This window comes from Cricetulus griseus, chromosome 4 (assembly GCF_003668045.3).
Source record: "Cricetulus griseus strain 17A/GY chromosome 4, alternate assembly CriGri-PICRH-1.0, whole genome shotgun sequence".
NCBI lineage: Eukaryota > Metazoa > Chordata > Mammalia > Rodentia > Cricetidae > Cricetulus > Cricetulus griseus.
In genome coordinates this window covers 52280137-52300401 of record NC_048597.1, presented here as the reverse complement: position 1 = coordinate 52300401, position 20265 = coordinate 52280137, and the positions used below count along the sequence as shown (strand labels likewise).

The 20265-nt window shown below is 45.3% G+C and overlaps 1 protein-coding gene across 1 annotated transcript in view; it reads left to right on the top strand.

Annotated features, from left to right (window-relative positions):
* The first annotated feature begins 690 nt into the window (after positions 1-690).
* Positions 691-20265, top strand: part of Fstl1 (follistatin like 1) — a 54297-nt gene continuing 34722 nt past the window's right edge. The window contains exons 1-2 of the mRNA XM_027412705.2: positions 691-822; positions 963-1019. Of these exons, the coding sequence (XP_027268506.1) occupies positions 963-1019 (57 nt within the window). The 5' untranslated portion in view covers positions 691-822. The remainder of the gene's footprint in view (positions 823-962; positions 1020-20265) is intronic.

Here is a 20265-nt window from a genome sequence, read left to right as displayed (position 1 = left end):
CACCCTTTGAAGACCGCTATGGGATGCATAAATATGGAAGTTACCGGAAATTGCAAGGGTACGTTATAACAGGAACATTGGTGAGGAGTGGATGGGGGAGAAGGGATCACGTTCCTGGATTAGAGGAGAGGATATAAAAACATTGCACAGAGGCTCTTAGCAGAGCAAGGCAGTTATGTCCTCTCTCCAGTTGAATGCAAAAGTAGCTTTTTGTTCACCAGCCCTTCTCGGGCTCCAGTACCTTCTACTTTGGCTGTAGTTACACCCTCCTATCCTCTGTTCTCTCTGTCCCTTTCAGAAAAGAGGGGTGGCTCTGGAATATTCAGGTTCAAGTCCCAACCCCGGTATGGGCGCTCACTGTGCTGCCCACCTAGCTGGCTCTGCAGCCTGCAGCTAGTTCCTGCTGTCTGTCACCGGACTGCTGCAGGCCAGCGCCCCTCCCGGGGATGGGGTTTCAGCGGTTTTCCCCGCCTTTGTTGCAGGGTCCCTAGAGATACGGATACCCCGTGCCTTCTCTTGAGATGCCTGAGGATTCTTAGTAGGGGTCCGGGAGAAGACTGGGATGCCTGCGGTGCTCGGAAGCTCTTGGGCTCCGGGCGGGGGCCGGGAGGAGGGAGCGCAGCGGGAGCCGCGGGGGCTGCGCTGCAGAAGGGGAGGAGAATGGGGAGGAGCTGGGGGGCCGGCGGGCGGGGAAGGAGGGGTCTTAAGGGGCGGCGAACCCAGGTCGGACTTCCTCGGAGCCTGGCGACCAGGAACGATCCCGTCTCCGACTTCAGGTCTCTGCCCTACCCCACGTCCTCCAGAGCCCGGGACCCGACCACGGTGAGCATAGCGAGGAGGCTAGGCGGCTGCAGGCTCCGGGGGTGCTGGGAGGAGGGGACGAGTCTGCGGGACCCGAGGAAGTTTCCAGGGTCCGCGTGGGGCCCAGAGCCTTCAGTCTCACCCTCTTCTCCCTTCCGCAGATGTGGAAACACTGGCTGGCGCTAGCGCTTGTGGCCGTCGCCCTGGTCCACGGCGAGGTAGGTGACCGGTCTCTGGGGTTTGCGCGCCGGGCGGCCGGGTGTGCGCCCCAGGGATGCTCTCTGGGTGGAACTGGGGGTCCCCACGCTTGCTATAGAGTGGGACTCTGGGGTGCTCCGAGCAGAAATTCTACTAAACAAACTTAAATCTCAATTCTGAAGTAGTTTGGTCCATAAACTAGAGCCCCACCACGCCTAATATGGAGGGAGGCTGGGGAGAGGGGAGAGGGTACAGACTTGGCGGATAGGAACAGAGGCGGCGGCCAGAGCAGCAGCAGAGTTCTAACAGGCGTCTGGAGTTCTGTTCACTTCAGAGGAAACTACGAATAGTTGCGGACTTTTCCTTTCCAAGTCTTCCCTCGGTGGGGGAGGACTGAAAAGATTGTTTAAATAGCAAAATGAAATGTCCTTTCTCTTTTGTAGAGTGAATTGTGTTTCCCCAAAATGCATTTTCTTCTTTCTAAAATGTACGGGATTTTTTTTTTTGTTATTATCTGGGCTCCATAAGAGCCTTTTACAGTTCAAATTTTCCCTTAATCTGCGGCTCTGCCCTTTGGGGGCCTCTGATTTCCAGTTAAAACATGTAGCAGCTCTGCCTTTCTTTTTCCTCTTTCTTTCTTTTTCTTTCTTTCTTTCTTTCTTTCTTTCTTTCTTTCTTCCTGTTAATGTTTTCTTTTCAACTCCAGTGACCTCCTGAGACACTACAAACAAACCAACAAACCCTATGCTCACAAGCCCCTCCATTAACTCAAAGGTTTATGGACAGAAAATAAACAATTCTAAATTCCCCGGGCTCCAGTCTCCAGAAAAGTGAGGTCAGAAACTAAACATTTGATAATTATGGCAGGAAATGTGGAAGGAATTAAAAAGCATGAGAAAGAAGAAATGGAATGCACATTACAAAAGAAATAGCTCCCTGGTGGGTGGTTTATAGCCCCTCTCTGAGTTTTTCTTTCATTTTTCCGTCTGGCCCCACCCTTTACATCGAAGCTTGATTCTGCTGCAGAATTCATAAATGCATACAGTCTTCTTACTTAAAAAAAGCACACACTGTACTGATGTTTCCTTTAATTCACTGCATCATTGATTGAGGTAGAAACAAGCTATTTTTACTCCCAGTGAGATAAAAGCAGCAACTATTTATTAGGTAGTTACAACTTGTAATAAAATTCTACTTTAATCAGAGAGAAACTGAGTCAGAAGTTTATGTGACTTATCAAATACCTTCAGTTTTTATAATAGTGGGGGCAAGATGAGAACCAAAGCCTTCTTGCCCCAGACCCCATACTCTTAATCACCTCCCCACCCCACTTGCAAGCACAAAAGCTTAGAATTTTGCCAAGTATTTTGACATCAGATGTTGGCTGCTTGTATCGCTAGCATCATATCTTTTAATGCCTTTCAAACCCTGTGAGGTGGGCTTTGTTAGTTCCATCTTGCAGAGCAGAGAACAAAGTTAAGGAAACTAGTTACATTGTCCAAGTTCATATAACTGATTAAAATCTGAAAATGTATCGGTATGTGCCCAGCTCCCACTACCCTGCAAACACTCCTTGAGCCCCAGCCTGCTCCTCATCCATTTTTCTTCAGAGTTTGAATGGAGGAAATACCCCGATTTTTAGCCCTGGTTAAAGAATACTCCTCCTTCCCTTTTATTGATCTCGGGGTCCTCGCCTCTAGTCCTGGCACTTCCGAGGCAGAGGCAGGCCAATATCTGTGAGGCCAGCCTGGTCTACATTTCGAGTTCCAGTACAGCCAGTGCTACATAATGAGACCCTGTCTCAAATGATGATGATGATGATGATGATAACAGCTGGTATCCTGTGATAGATGAGGTGAATCCCTGCTTAGTGTCACAGCCAGCTTAAGAATTGTCAACTAGTTTGTGAAACGACAGAACTCTTTGCAGAGGTAAGGTGTGCAGGGACTGTGACTCATCTGCACAAGGCTGCATGTCCCAAGGTCTGGGATCTGTCGTAGGTAACCTGCACTTCTCTCTGGCCTCCTCATCCTACTGCTCTGCAGGGAAAAGCTCTTTCCTGCTGGAGCTCTATGGAAGAAGAGCCAGTATTCAGTTCCCAGGCAGAAACCTTGGCGCAAGGGGAGTGGGGGTGGGGGTGCTGAGGCATGAAAATCCAGGGAGTTGGTACAGACAAGAGGCAGTGAAGTCAGACATAGACACAGCAAAGAGGGGCCACAGCCGTGAGCCACAGCCACACCATATTTCATGACTTCACTTTATTAAGGATTATTATCTTTTAATCAACCCAGCCTTTATTGCCTGACCTTTCAGGTAACTCTTGGCAAATTTTAACGCACGTGTTAAATACTGCATCTTTAATCACGGCTGAAAAAGTAAATTAACCCTGTCTATGGAAGACGTGACTTGGCATACATTTTAAACACTATATTTCCAGTTAATGATGCTTGCAGTAGAGTTTTTTTTTCCTTGTTAACCATAAGAACATTCAGCAAACACTCAAATATGGTATTTCTAGTCTTTTGGCACGAGTCCATTTTAGTAAAATTTAGATCTGCTGCAATTGTGCAAATATTGTTGAACTCTCAAAAAATGAAACATAGAAAATAAAGTGAACTTCCTTGCTGCCTTTTGCTGTAATAATCAAACCTGAGGATTTAATTCACTTTTTAAAAATGTGATGGTTTTATAACTCCTGTCTTAAAGGTTGGAGTCAACCTTCAGAACCAGCTGTTCCTCTCAGGGAAGGGTGGCTAGAATGTTCTTAATGCTAGTGTGTAGATTCTATTTGGTTACATTTGAAAAACCATTAGCAAATCTCACTAAGGGAAATATTACATTGTTTTCAGTATTTTCCATGGTGTCCCACCTGGCACCACAGTGTAACACTGTGGCTGTTTCCTCCCTCCTCCCTTTGTACTGTCACTACTTTACCACCAGGGTGTTCCTTCAGCCCACCTGGATCAGAATTCTGCCCCATCTGTGTGAGCACACACACGTGCTCTTCAGAGCTCTGCCCATGTGTCTAGATACATACTTATTGGGTGGGATTAGGCAGGGGTGGGGCAGCAGCTGAGAGGGGGCTTCTACCATCACCCCCTCCTACTCTTCCTTTCCAGGCCCCTCCCACCAAGAATGACCCACAGTTCTTTGGAAAGCTTTGGTAATGCAATAAAGGGGTGATATAGAGAATCCCAGGCATCAGTTTGTGTGCCCCTGGAATCTTGTGGACTGTAATTCAGTTCCTCTGACCTGACAGGCTAGAGGGGACACATAGCCCAACTGCCTGCTTCAGGACAGTCTTAGTAAGTGTCCAAGGGCCCCCTCCATGCATGCCCTTGCTTATTTTTGCTGTGGTTCCCAGCATTCAAGGTCTAGAAACTCATTATTGTAAATTACATATGCAAAGGACAGATTTACAGAGGAGATCACTCATTCCAGTAGGGGATCCACACTTGAGCTGTGAGCTGGGAATGTGTCTCTTGAGACAGTGGTGTGGAGAAGCAATAACAGTTCTACAGACGGATGCACTGTGCTTAGCTGTAGGCATGCCACGCTAGCAGACTGCCAGGCAAGGTTTTGTCCCTCGGAAGCCACACTGCTAAATGTCACTTACACCTCCCCACCTGCATGTAATTAGCCACTAGGGCTGTATCAGCCGCCTAGGGAGGGTTGGGAACAAACACCTCTGCGTTCTATAGGACTGTCCTTGAGACTACAGTGTAACCCATACCTCCCAGCTGCAGCCCCTGAGCACTTGCAGCTTGCACATTAGCCACTCAAATGACCTCCTGTTTATCCTGTAGCAAATAAACTCCTTGCTGTGATTCTGAAGGCACTGTTGGGAATTGAGAAGTTAAAACATAGCAGGGACACCTCTGAATAGCCAAAACAGACGGGCAAGCACCTGGCAGATGGAGGCACTGCTGCTGCCAATGTCTCTAGAAGGTGGAAGCATTACAGTTCCTATCAGAGTGAGTAGGGTGATAGGAAGGCCATGCAAACAAGTTGAAGAGTTGTCGATTGGAAATGAGATGTTTTTTTTTTTTTTTTTTTTTAACTTTCTCCTCTCCAAATAACCGGACATCCTGGGGAACATTTTGAACAGACATCCATTTTATTGGTTTCAGAATATCAGCTATCATATTATTAGAAAAAATTAAATGTGTTCTTTGTGTAAGTCAGGTGTTGAGTGACCGTGGAGTTAAATACAGATGTCTTCTCAGGTTGCCCAGTTCCAAACCCCTTGGCTTTAGCAAGGGTGCTTTCTCCAAGAGTGAGCCAGGAATGGCACAGGGTTTCGCTTCACGGTTTCCATCAGACATAGCATTGTCTGGTTCAGGACAAGCATGCCCTGCCCACATACACAGAGCAGAATCCAGGATGATGTGCAAATCTTGGTCTCTACCCTTCAATTCCTTAAGGTCTGCTGGTGGGCCAGGAGCTTCAAGTGCTGAAGGATAAAATGTACATTAGAATAACATTATTAGCAAGTGGATTCAAGGACAGCCTGGTCAACATAGAGAGTTCTAGGCCAGACCTACATGGTAAGACCCTGTCTCAAAAAAAAAAAAAAAAGGAGGAGGAGAAGAAGAAGAAGAAGAAGAAGAAGAAGAAGAAGAAGAAGAAGAAGAAGAAGAAGAAGAAGAAGAAGAAGAATCTGGGAGGTCCTTCCATAATTTCTTGAAAATTTCATTTTTAAAAAGATTTATTTATTTTACGTATTTGAGTGTTCTGTCTGCATGTATGTCTTTGCACCCCCTGTGTACCTGGTGTCCTCAGAGGTCAAAAAAGGGCATCATATCTCCTGGAACTGGAACTGGAGTTAGAGATGGTAGTAATCTGCCACTTAGGTGCTGGAAATCAAACCTGGGTCCTCTGCAAAACTAAGTGCTCTTAACCGCTGAGCCATCTCTCCAGCCCCTGAAAATTCCCCTACATTAGAAAAATATAAACATCTATAATGTGTAGCTTGATAAACTTTTATACCCAGACATTCCCAGGAAGCCAGAGCCACTACCCAGTGAAGACAGGGAGTTGGCGAAAAAGGCTGTTAAGTTCCAGGTAGAAAAAACTCATAGTAGAAATAGTGTATGCAAGGGTTTAGCCCAGCATACATTTCATCATTCCTTGTTGAACAGTGGTTTTCTTTTAATCAGTCTCTTAGTGTCTAGTAACATTTGGCAAATTTTTAGTTCACGTTTTAGCAATAATGATTTTTTATGAATCAGTGAAAAGGTTAATTTATTCTCTCAGGAGTCTGGCAATTTAGGTGTTACATAAGTATTTGGATGTGTAGTTGATTATTATACATTTAAGGAGAGTCTTCATAAGATGCCAATCATGTTATTTAGAACAGCTGTAAATTAGAACTGCCCTGACATCTAGTAGGAGAAGGGAGGGCATATGAGCTACTCTGAGCTCTTTTTCCAAATCTTACCTGTAGGTGGTGGGATGGACGGTAATTTTATTTGTTGCTCTAGTCTTTTCTATATTTTCTAAGTTTTTTATGAGTGTATCTTAGCTTCATGTCTCCTGAGAACATAATGCTAACTTTTTTTCTCATGTTGTATGCATTCGACCTGTGTGTATGAGTGGGTATTGACGTGTGTGAACACTTAATGGAGTGTTGTGCATATGTGTCTGAATGTATGTGGAGACCCAAGGTTGATGCTGGACGTCTTCCTCTAGTGCTCGATACCTTATGAACTGAGTCAGGGTCTTTCCATTAAACCCAGAACTCAGAAATATAACTAGTGGAGATGGCCATCTTGCTCTACGGATTCTGTCTCTGTCTTCAAGTGCCGGGCTTGTGGGCCGGCCACCATGTCTATGCAGCATTTATGTGGGTTCTGGGCATCTGAATTCCATTGCTCACATTTGCATGGCCAGTGCTTTTCCACTGAGCAATCTCCTCAGCCCAGCATTGACTTTTTCATTAAATATAAAATGACATTAAGAGGATAAATTCCTCTTGGAAAAGGAAATGGTCACAGGAACCCTCATGACATCAAGGCCCTAGATGAAATATCAAAAGAGTAGGACTAACAGGGATTGCTTTATGAGAGAATATGGTAGATGCTGCTCTCTAGTGTTGGGGTCCGCCCTGTAGCAGTCCCATGCCACAGAGGCCATCTATTCCAGACTGATGTCTTTGGGGCTGCAATCGGAATAAGCCAAACAGCCCCAGGTCCTACCCTGAGTGTGGGAGTGTGGATCTGGAAACTCCTAGCTATCCAGCAGCATTAAGGACGTGACAGAGATATCTTGTCATCTCAGGAGGGCTCTCAGTTCATACTGGAGTCCACGGTTTATTCAAGCATCCTCTTAAATAGCTTTCTAAAAGTAGGAGTTCTAGTAGAAGACATCTATTATCATGTATAGAGCTGATATCAATTATTTCCTTTAATCCTAGAGACTGTCCTAGAACCACGTACACAAGCCCTCAGTCATTCTACAAGGGCACATCTCGATAGTCCCTCACTAGTTTCCAGGCATGTTCCACCAGCCCTTATAATGGGTGTGGGTCCATCCAGGGGCCTAGGTCTATTATTACACAAACTAGGAACCATTCCCCACCAAGGCCAGGCATCCGGAGGTAAAGACAATGGGAGATTCGAGCTCCTGGAATCGAGCTGAGGCTTGCATCCAAAATATCATAATCAATATTTGGCCCTGACACTAGAGCTCCCAGAGAATTGATGAAATCAGTAGTATGTGATGATCTTATTAAACACCATAGGCAGTGAAAATAGGTACCTGCCAACACTGGAATAAATAGAAATGGTATGAACAAAGCATACGTGAATCCTTACTTGCCAATACCCATGATAGACATTACTAATCAATCATAGAATTCTTTCCTACTGAATTCAGAGGAGGTTTGAAAATCTTATTCAACAGTATTCCATGTAGCCATTAGCAATCAGTCAGCGTCTCTATGTGAAATGAAAGCTATTTGTCATTCCTGCTGGAATACTCAATCTAGTTTGGCAAGCCCTGACAGATTTTTAACTGAAACTGGAATAATAAGTCATCATGGTGTGACTGACATAGTGAACAAGAGGTGATGGACCTGAGGTTGAAAGTGTCAGGAAAAGCCACTTACCAGCTTCTGGCCCACACATCTAAGTTGTTTGGGTGACTGTACATACCTTAAAGTAAGCCAAGCCCTTTCACACTGGCCATCAGCAAAGGCATGGCAATGAGAGTTTTCTTAGCTGCCCTGATGAAATAAAGACACCCTTGCTTTGGTTAAGACTCGAAGAGTGGCTGCCATCGCATATAGCAGCTTCTGCATTAGCAGAGACTGGCAATAACTTGCTAATAGAATGGTCTCTGGATAGTTATAATATAAAATGTAGCCTATAAATTGGCATTTTCTACTGTGGTTGAAAGATTTCTGTGTAATCTCTTCACAGACTTTTTATGTCCTCATTTGGAAATAATCACTGCTACGCTATCCCCAGGATTAAGTCTGAATTTATGCTGCCTGGTATGTCCTGAATAATCCAGGCACATTTGTGACCAATCAGGACGTTGCCAAATGACTGATGTAATTTATGGCAAAGGATATGTTGTGTTGCAGGCATGTGTGCATGGTGTGTGTGTGTGTGTGTGTGTGTGTGTGTGTGTGTGTGTGTATGTTGGGATATTTGATATTTGATTCCATGTAGGGAAAGTGACTCTTTTCTCCTTTGTTATTTTCTAAAATAAAATCTTGTGTCTGAGGAAAAAGATGTCTTTCCCCAGGCTTTCATTTATCCTTCAGTGATACTTAATAAATACGACTTATTAATCTGCAGACGCCTCAGGCATTACCTCATGGCCCTCACTGGGGTGTGATATCAGTCACTTCACACATTTCTTTCCATTAGCAGCGGTGTGAGACTAATAGGACTATGCAGGTCTTTTCCTGAAGGCACCGCCTCCATCACCAATGGTATACAGCCCAAATGGGTCTGGCCATCAGAGGCCTCTAGAATGAGCAGCCAGCCTTTCCTCACCTCTTGCCTCTGGTTTAAACAATTCAACAGCAGTGGGATGTGGGTCCCTGCCCACCCACAATCCCAGAGGCTGCCCTGGGCAGATGGTATCATTTCTGCCTCCCAACCTTGCCAGCTGTGGCAACATTTTGTACAGAACCTTATCTAAAATGATGTCTTTTCTTGGCTGGTGTTTTCCCATTTCCTTGTCATTCAGAGGTATCCCAAGTTCTCTTTTTCATTGTCGTTTGTTCTAACACTAGGTATCTCCAAGTCTGTTTTGCCTGTTTATCTGTTTTTAGTTATGCATTGAACCCTAGGCCTATGTCAGCCTAGCCAAGAGCTCCACCATTGAGCATGTCCCCGAAGCCCTTGTGGCAGAATCTTGCTGTGCACCTCAGACTGGCTTTGCATTTGTCATGCTCCTGCCTCTGCACCCCAGATGCTGAGATGACAGGCTGGTGCCACCGTGTCTGGCCTCCAAGCCCATCTTTTAGATAGACCCTATTACAGAGCACTTTTGTAGAGTAATGAAATAGTCCATGACGTGGAGGTCCTGGGAAGTGTTTCCTGACAGTCAGGAACACAGCACCTGATTCTCTGACAGGAACCCAGAGTCCTGCTAGGAAAGCATGGCTCCACCCAGAGCTCAGCCTGACTCCAGCTTCATTTGCTCAGAAGCTACTTAATCCTAGGCCAGGACTCTTCTTTGCCATCTTCTCTCTTGGAAATGAATGGTGTGAGAGTCCATGAGAGCCCAAAATAAAGGGATATCAAATATTTATTGGGAGAACTCTCATGAATGACAGTAAGGTAGACAGCCACCTCGGTCTTCTGCCCAGGGGCACTAGAAGCTGTGATCAGATCTCCCACCACCACACGAGAGCAAACACACTTGTAATCTCTGCTTATCCATTCCATGTAACACCTCAGACCATGCCCAAAAGGGCCGGTACCCCAAAAGCTATTGGCTAAATGAATTCCCACAACACTCCCTCTCGTTCATCCTTTGTCTAGCCTTTTCCTTCTCAAGGTTCTCCCTGTTTCCCTTCTAGCCATCCCCCCAAATGCCTGGGTTGTATTAGGAGCTGACACAATCCCTATAGACTTCATTTGTCTTCACACAGTTTAAACTCACAAACCCTTACATGCTGCTTTCATCACTCATCTGAAACAATTCATTTTCTCAGCCAATAGAGAAAGAGAGTTTCAGGCTTGTGCCCCCTCTGGGGCCTAAGTTAGTGCTGGCGAAGAAAGGCCTAGTCTCAGGAGCTTTCTTTCATCTAGCGGGAGAAGCAGGCAGGGAAGGGTACAGCCTCAGAATGGTCCAGTGTGAGAAACAACAAGATGGGGCTGAGAATCTCCCCCATGCTGGGGTCCCGGAAAGCCTTTCAGAAATAGCAGCTGAGCTTGCAAAGGGTTTGCTGTGTAGCTCAGGAAGAAAGAGAAAGAGCTTCTACTTCTTTCCTACACACTGATTAATCCTCATTTTACCCAGGAAGAAACTTCAGTTGCCCATCATCAGCCAGAGGTGGAATATAAACCCGGGGCTTGAAATCCCAAAGTCAAAGCTCAGGGGTCCCTGCTACTCTGTCTTGTTTCTGGAAGTCAGAATCTGGAAACACACCAAAGATTTTGCTTGTCGTCTGGACTTGGCTCTGTACAAACCTCGTCAATAAACTCTTCAAAAGTACATCAGTTGCTGGATGGCTTTAGTACCTTAGTTGATACTGCAGCCCTGCCGGCTCCAGCCTTGTGAATGTGATCATGATCTGCGCTTGGCCAGCTGCTTCTCTGATGCATGCTGAATTCAGTTACTATTTGGGAGCATTGGCAGCTAATGGCTAGTGACTCAAGGTATTGTAAGGCAGTTTCTGTGTCCTTGAGATGTATTCACAACTGTTCCATACCACATAAGGCCAAACTGCAAAGTGGCCCTGAACTCCAATCCAGTTGCTAAGTATGGTTGTCTGTTGTGTAGAAACTCCTGACTGAGGGGCAAATGGGACCAGTTTTGTCCTGCACTGTACTCACCAAGCCATGTGCCCTGGCACAGGGCCCCTCTGCCACCCAGCAGAAAAGGTCCCTTCCCCCACCCAACTGGTTAGTGAAGCTTCCAAAGCCAACATTATTTCAGAGTCCTAAGCTTATTAGACTGTGGTTGCCATTTCTATGTCTGTAGCAGTTTTAATCAATTGGTTTCATCAGAGTCCTGAGGCCTCCATCAAAAGCTAGTTCTTCATACGGACAAGCTAAAATAACATAACTGGAAAGAATTTTAAAACATGGTCCTTCGCCCCTCCAGTGTGCCTCTTTTGGCCGTTGCTCACTTCAATTTGGGTGGAGGAACTGTGAGTTCTCAGGAGCTAAGAAAAGTATCCCCAGCTCCCCTCTGATGGATGGATTACTAGAATTTCCCTCAGCCTATAGCTGGATCCCAGCTCTGGGAAGAAATGTCTAAGATAGAGCGAGCCCCCGGCCTGGAGCCTGTCAGGGGTTGTGTCATGTGTTTGCATTAGCTGAACAAAGAGCTACAGGCTTTCTGGCCTGGCTCCCCTCCTCCCTCATTCGCCCCTCCACTGGGAGAGGCCAGCTAAAGTCTAGACAGCGTCTACTTGGCACCGTGCCTTCCCAGCAGCCCACAGGGCTCTGCAGCCCTGACTGCCTCGGCGGTGTTCTTTCTGGTTCCTCTCCTTGCTCATTTCCTGCCTTTCTCAAAGTCAGCCCTGAGTTGTCTTGGGGGACTGGCATGTACCTACACACATAGGAAGCAAGTTAGTGAATTATGAGCCTGCCCAGCATTCGACTGCCTTGTGAGGTTCTGAACTGCGAACTACTAGCTGGCAACATGCCTGAGAAAAGTGGCCTCGTGGAAGTTAGCTTCAAGGAAGCCTCCATCTTTGTCCAGAGAAGGCTGGAATGAATAAGCCAATGGCACCCCAAGGAAGAACCGAGACAAACATTTAATCCCTTATACCCCCAAAAGAGTGAGAGTCAACTTGCAGCTAAAAATCCCCCCATTTTGGATTTTCAAAATACTCTATTTAGAGGAAGTAGGGTATTTCATTAGCTCTTATCTTCATTTTGTATCTATGGGGGAACCATTGGAAAGAGAGGTTAGCTAAGGAATAAGAAAACAGAATGGAGGAAAGCAGGAGGCCCCTGGGTTCTGCTCTTATTCATTGAGTTCAGCATAAAGGGCCAGGGTGTGGTGCCTGAAGAGTCTTCATGCCCAGGATCCTAAATCCTGATTACCCCTTAGATAGGAGTCCTTTGATTTTCTCCTTCAAGTGAAATCTGTGTATCAACACCGAGATATGGAAGATGCCAAATACCCTTGGGATTGAGGAAAAGATCTTAAAACAAACAAAACCCCAACAAAATATCGAACAATCCAAAATCCGAAGAGTACAATCTGAGATTTTGTTTTTGTATGTATGTATGTATGTATGTATGTATGATTAGTTTTTCTAGGCAAGGTTTCTCTGTATAGCCCTGGCTGACCTGGAACTAGCTTTGTAGACTAGGCTGGCCTTGAACTCACAGAGATCTACCTGCCTCTGCCTCCTGAGTGCTGGGATTAAAGGCCTGTGTCACCACTGCCCACTATGAGATTTCTCTACAAAAACAACTTTCTTCTGACTTTTTAAACCTTCACATTTTCCTTCAAAAGATGCTGCAGTATTGGAAATGGCTTATGAAATAGCTGTGTAGAAAAGCTACTTGGAATCCTTCTTGCCTCCCACTATGTTGCCTGGCTCATGACTAGGATCCAGGAGTATGTATGTATGTATACACATTTGCACACACAACCAATGCACACTGATTTAAATTTTGCCCCTGGGAAACACAGGCATCTGCCAGTATCTTATAGTAAGACTTACCTCAACAACAAATTCCTGTGGAAACTGACAGATAGAGGCAAGTAAGTGTGCATTGTTTGACTGTCTGTTTTACTGTGTGACCTCTGTTATAATGCCATGACATCATTCTAAGCCTAGAGACAGTGCTTATTTTTTGTGACTATGAAATTCGACTGCTAGTGAATGCATATGTCAGTCACTCAATCATTCTGTTTTAACCAAAAACAGTCAGAATGCCTGCAATTAGTTAAGCTGACTAAGTTTGGAGAGGGATCCATGTTTGGAACATAATGTTTGTAACAAGACAAGAAAATGGATACGGAACTCAAAGATAGCCCAGAGGGATTCCTGGTTACTGTCTCAGGGATGCTTGGATCATTTAAACCTTGGGGGTGGTATTGGTATGGGAGGAATTTCTGCTGGAAAAGTTACATGTAGTGAAGCAGACGTGCAGGTGCTCCCAGTGAGCACCGCAGATGTTTTCACACCTCGTCCCCTTTACTGGCACAGTCTGGCTTGAAGCTATGAAGCCCAGGGAAGCTTCATAGCTTCTTGCTGGCCCAGCTCCGGTTCACAAAAGCTTCTGTAGGAGAGAGGCATATCTACGCACCAGTTCATTCACAATGGTGGGAACAGGCTTCTGGAAATGCTGTAGCTATGATGCTGCAGTCAACCAGGGCAGGGCCAGGCTACCCCAGAAACTGCAGGCTCTTCTGGTCCCAAGAATCTTAGGAATGTGAATGTGCCCAGTTGCTCTGTCTCTCCCCCTTCTCTTCTCTCCTTCATTTTCCACTTTCTTTCCTGTCTTACTTAGCCTGTGTTGCTTTGGCCTTGCTGACAGGCACACGGGGAGTCAGATTTCCTGGGTAGGCATTTATTTTAAAGGCAGGACTTTCTCTGTCTGCATCAATCGGTGTCTGCATCTTGTTCATCAAGATATCTGCAATGCACCACGGGCTGGCTGAGGACCAAGAAAACCCCAGCCAAGGAACACCTGCTGACTTTGGCTTCCTCGGTTCCCTACCGGAAGATGGCAGAAGGAGGAGAGTGAAGCTGGAGTCCAGGTGCTTGTTAAGGTTGGATGACACAAGTTTAGTCTTCCCCGAGTGACTGTCATGGCAGGAGTCATGATATTCCACACGTGTGCCCTACCCTTTGCCTATCAGAATATTCACACAACTGACCCAGAGAGAGCAGAATTGCTCCAGGAAGCTCATGGTACCTTGTCTCCTAGGAGACTTCACACAGTTCTTACAACTTGTCAGACCACTTTGGAGGAGAGTCCAGAGCCAATGATGGGGGGCAGGACCCTACCTTTATCTGGACTGCTTAGCACACCTTCTGGCCTCTGTTTAAACCTAAATATCACCCAGACAATGGGCTTGAGGTTTGATACTCTTCCTAATGTGGCCTCTTTGAATAAATCTATTTTTTTCTACTTTCCGTTATTGCTTATTTGTTAATTGGTTTATTGAGGATGGGAGACCCAGCCTGGCTTATCTTAGGGGTTTCCAGGGCTATGATTATTACTATATTTTTATTTATTTATTTATGTGTGTGTGAGTGCGTGTGCGTGTGCACGTGTGTGTGTGTGTGTGTGTGTGTGTGTGTGTGTGTGTGTGTGTGTGTGTGTGTGTTTAGTTGCCCATGGAGGTCAGAGGCATTTTTCCCCGAGCTGGAGTTACAGGCGGTTTGTGAGCCACCTGAGGTGGGTACCAGGGTTTCAAGTGGGTCTCCTGAAAAAAGCTGCATGCACTCTTAATTGCTGAGCTTTCTCTCCAGCTCCTTATATCTTTTCTTTTCTTCCTTCCTTCCTTTCTTTTTTTTTTGAGACAGGGTTTCTCTGTGTAGCCCAGGCTGACCCTGAACTCACAGAGATCCACCTGCTTCTGCCTTCCAAGTGCTGGGATTAAAGGCATGGATCACCACCGCCCAGCCAGCTTTTTATTTCCTAATAAAAATTTCTAATTATTTTAGGGGCCATATTACTTTCAGGACAGTTATAAAGTTAACAGCTTTCTCCTAGAAATACAACTGGGAAGAAGTCTGTTTATTTTCTACAAAAGGTCCTGTCTAGTTTGATCTGGATAAGATAGGCACTGTTTTTGTTTGTGCGTTCGATAGTTTATTTTAGGCATTTTTAATCCCCCCAAAAGCCATTATAGTGATACAAACTCCTATTAGAACAGCTACTCTTCGAGGATTTTGAACTGGTTGAGTCATTTTACAGCTTAGGAAATTGCATGTCCGCTCAAAATCCCCTTACAGGTTTAATCAAACAGAAGGCTTCTCATGTCTTAAGTTGTTGTACTGAATGGTGGTTTAATTAGGAGCCTGCTCTCCACACAGGCTGTTTCCTTGCTTGGCTGGATTTTTTTTTACAGGTGATGCTGTCATTTTGCTCAGTGTAAATGGCATTGTCTTGGAGACCTTAATTACTCATGCTACAGTGACCTGGGATGTAAAGAGCTCCCTGCTTCTAAGTGACAGGTTTTTAATTATAGGAAATGTCTTCTTTCTGCTTATGCTGGGGGGTGGGTCAGAACTGGCTTTCTGTGTGACTGGCTGGCTTTTTGACTCTGCATGCGTGTTCATTCACATGTAGTGTGTGTATGCACAAGTGTGCATGCATGTGTAGTGTGAGTGTGTTTGGCTCCTGAGTACCTGGATATTATTATGGGTTCTAGGCTGCCAACCTGTAGCCTAGGTGTGACAGGAGCAAAATTCAGAAAGCCATAACGTTCCCTTTAAGGGAGAAACAACGGTTAAGAGTTTCTAAGGCTGAGAGTGTTTGGAGCATGAACTGTTCCACGGTGATGCTTGTCCTGGAAATGGGGGTGGGGTGGGGCAACCAGGTAGCTTGAAAGCAGAATGGGCATAACTGGGGGAGGATGGGGACCGACAGGAGGAGGATGGGGCCAGGGAATGTGGAGCAACAGAAAGGTCAGCGTTTGTATGAAGTTGCCATAGTGAAACCCAATGTTTCACATGATGGTAAAAAACGGGAAACTGGAAAATGATGATGAGGAAGATGGGGGAAGGACAGCAGCTGTGGTGTCCGTGGGAAAGGCTGATTTGTGGCCAAACAAATGAATGGGGGTGCTAGACGGAAGAATGACTCTGTAGCCCAGGCTTGCCTCAAACTCATGGGCCATCCTGCAGCCGCAGCTCTCAAATGCTAGGATTGTGTGTGAGCCCAACTCGTAAATATTTCAAGGCTAATGTTCCAGGAGCTGATCTGGACAGACTTCTGGGAGCAGAGCCTATCTGTATCGAACCCCAGGTCTTGCGGAACTTGCTTCCTAATGAACCTATTTCATGGCGATGATATAGGACCTATCTGGAGGCCAGCGCTTGTCCAAGGGAAAAGTCTTCTAGGAGTTATTCAGGTTTATACCATCAACATGGTTCTGTCTGTACCTGCTTCTGGATTCAAGAATTTTCTCTGAATTAAGACAGGGTCTCGAGGTATAGCTCTAGCTGGCCTGAACTCAACATGCTGTTCAGGCTGATCTAAACACAGGCAAGTGCCAGAGTTAAAGGCACTACCATATCTACCGTCTCTGGTGTCTTATTTTCACTGTCTGTACTCCAGTCTCTTAGCAAATTCTGCTACAGACTCTACTGTCAAATACATCACCTGTGTTGACTGTCCTCTGTCTCCATTTGCCACCGCTATAATCCAAGCCACCATCATAGCATGCCTGCAATACTATAGGAGTATCCTAGATGCTCTCGTGTTTTCTTTGTATCATCTGGCTATCTGTTTCTCTATACAGCATCCATAGTAGCCTTTATAAAATCTCCATCTACACGAGTCACTTTCCATGCTGTGTTCTCCAATGTCCCTTACTGAATTATTTAGCTTCTCAGTGGCTCTAAGGCCCTCAATGCTCTGGCCTTTGCAGGCACTGTGTCCCCTCTTTCTTCCTGTTGTGCCCTGTACAACAGTCACAATGACTCTCTTCCTGTTCTGGGAGCATAAGAAATCCCATCCTGCTTTGCCCTTCCCTCCTGTGAATGAACTGTTCATGCTTTAGGTTTCAGCTCCAGTGTAACCAACCATACAAAGTAAGGCCCCTTTCCCAGCTTCCAGTAAGCCATGCCACATCATCCTCCGACAGCATGGTGTGAAATGAACTTGTTTTTGTTTACTCACCGTCCTCCTTAAAAACACAACCCTTGTTTGTTTCATTCACCAACGACTCCCCAGCTCCTAAACTTGTGTTTATTAAATAATGGGTGCCTAGTAAATGCTTGTTGAGTTATCCACTGACTGGTCCTGTGTAATGTGGTCGACCTGCCTTTTATTGTGCGTCCCCGTGTCATTGTCTCTGTGTCAGTGTGTGGGTGTTTCATGTGCCAAGGAAAGTGGTCATGTGCCAAGGAAAGTGGCTGATAACACCTGTCCATCAACCCTTTGTTTGCCCTTGACCATCCAGGCAATGCTGACTTTGCTTAATCAGACACCTGGATTCTAATCCTAAAGAAGCTGACATTTCAGCAGAGGCTAGGAGTAGTAAATATTTTTGTTCTTTAACTTCCATGCTCAGCAATTCTGGTATAACTGGGCACCATTCCCGGAGGAAGTGAATGCCCCCAGCAGTATAGGATAAAGCGTTACATTCTGTTGTTGGTGATTTTTTTCCTGCAGCCCACACATTTCTCTCTCTCTCTCTCTCTCTCTCTCTCTCTCTCTCTCTCTCTCTCTCTCTCTCTCTCTCTCTCTTTCTCTGCTATTTTACTGAGACCCTCACTTTGGGGAAATCCTTCCTATACTTGCCCTTAGCTGTCACAGCATCCATGAGCGTGATGTCTCCAAACAAAAAAAGAGCATTCAGGTCTCATGGAAGAATTCCTTTATTCCAGGAAAACTTCCACCCCACAACACAATGAACAGCACTGGATGGAGCTGCACCTCCCAACCCCCAACTGATCCAAACTCTTACATTTGACCCACAGACCAGTTTTTTTTTTTTCCTGACTCACCGCAGCCAGTCTCTCCACCTTTCAGTGGAGTTGGACGTCTCTTAGGGTCCTCCAGAACAGTTAAATGTGTGGCATTTCTCCAGCGTGGATCAGTTAAAAACAGAGTGGTGGTTTTCAGAACTATCCTGTTACATGGAACTCGGGATATTTTTCCTCCATAAATACAGATCTGGCCATAGCAGCTAAACCAGTACAGCTGCTGTTAGCCTTTTGCACAGAAAAGGAGGTCTTTGTGCATTGTTGGTACAACATGAGGGTCTCATGGGATCTTATTCCCTGCAGAAAATAGAGGGTTTGACTGCAATGGAACTAAATTCCTCACCATCGCTCTTCAGGCCTCCTGTCAGCCCAGGCTGGTCTGATTAGCCAGCACATGTCAATTTTTCAGATTTTTCTTCCCAGCTGCTCCAAGGGAAGAATGCAAGGCACACATGTTTCAATAATAAAAATGTGTGTGTTTTCAATTATTTAATCTCGGAATACTAATAGGGGTGGGGGTGGGGAGAGAGAGAGAGATTAGCCAAGCAAATGCAAGAAAATGACAAAGAGGAAAAGTTTTGACAAGGCATAGCTATCTCATTGTCTAATATGTCCACAAAAGCTCAAAATATGTAGTTTATTTAGCCCTTTATTTATGTGATCCATGTTGTAAGCCAAGCTGCTCAAAGTCTAAACATAGGAAATAGCAAACCTGTGTGTGTGTGTGTGTGTGTGTGTGTGTGTGTGTGTGTGTGTGTGTATTTTCATTTCCTTGTGTGGGAAAGATTGGTGTGTGTGGCATGGTATGTGTGAGTGGAGGTCAAAAGACAATATGCTGATGAGGTCTCTCCTTCTACAGTGTGGGCTCAAGGATTAATTAAGCACAGATCACTGGGTTTGGCCGAAAGCTCCTTTACCCGTTGTGTCATCTCACTGGACCCAGCATTTTTCTCATAGAGAAAACTATAATGCTGAAGCAACTGGGCCATGGGCATTGAAAGCAGAGCCAAAATGAGGCTTATATGCCTATGACATAGGCCCACTGCAAATTCTAGGTATTCATACTTCCATATCTTGCTCCTAGACATAGCTCAGTCTACTACCTTGCCCATATGTTCATGTCATATGTGGGCTTCAGTTATACATACACTTCTAGAACATTCAAAGCTACATCAAATCTTACTTTACCCCCCAAGCTCCTCCTCTGATTCAGTAAAGTCAGAACTGAGCACCACTGAGTGCTATGCTGTGTAATATGATTAGCTTCTTTAGCCACCAAGTAGCTACAACTACTCCAGTATGGATAGTTCAGATAAGCCCAGAACCCATCCACCCCCAAACAATACATTTCCCACCAGAACTAGTTCACAAGAACCTATTTCTGAAGGCACCACAAACTTTCACTGCAAGATAAATAAAAATCGAACTGGAACTAAGATGAATGCTTCCTTCAGAGTTCCAGAAAACCACTTGGCAGGCTGCTAAAGGCATCAACAGTCTTAACCAACTGTGAATCCTGCAAACCTCAGTGACAGCCTGTCAGGTAAGATGGGCCCCTCAGTGCGAGGGAATTCCTGCTTGGCCCTGTAATTCCCATCAGAAATCCATGGTTGAGGAGGTCTGAGGTCCTAGATGATAAGTTACTATTACGTAGCTAAATTTATATGATCCCAGACTGTTTTAGAAATATTTGCTTATCAACATAGACAGATGCTGCTCTCAACTTTTATTCAAGGGTCATCTTTTTTCAGTGAATGGTAGTGACTGCAGAGGTCCATGGCTATTCTAGGTTCTTAGAGTAGTTGAGTAGCCAGTCCTAACCAGGACATTTTTACCACCCTCTGTAAGTCTCAGGGAACATCGTAGAAGAGGAGATGAGAGACTGTAAGAGCCAGAAGTTGGAGTAGAGCCTGCAAAACCCTGTCTTCTGGGCATGATTCAGCCATTACAGTAATCACATTACAACAGCTGAGGTTGCCACCACTGGGCCTGCATCAGACTAGGTCTGTCAGTAGTCATTCAGGGATGGCAGAAGTGTTCCTTCTGTCCCTGCTCAACTACTAGCAACTGGTAGATTCTGGGGGAAGGGCATTCATTATTTTCAGTCATGTGCCCATGATCCTATCAGGCGCCAGCAGATATTTCCAAATTCATTGTCACACAGCTAGCTCACCTTGTGTAAACTTAGTGGATCACAAAGCAAAACAAAAAGATCTACACAGAAGGGACTTACAGGAATTGGGTGTGTAACAGGCATAAGTTGGAGATAGGAGAGAATGAGAGGAAGGTAAATATTGTTAGAAAAGAAAGTTAATATAATTATATTTTAAAAATATACAGTTAAGCCAGGCGGTGGGGGTGCACGCCTTTAATCCCAGCACTCAGGAGGCAGAGGCAGGTGGATCTCTGTGAGTTCGAGACCAGCCTGGTCTACAAGAGCTAGTTCCAGG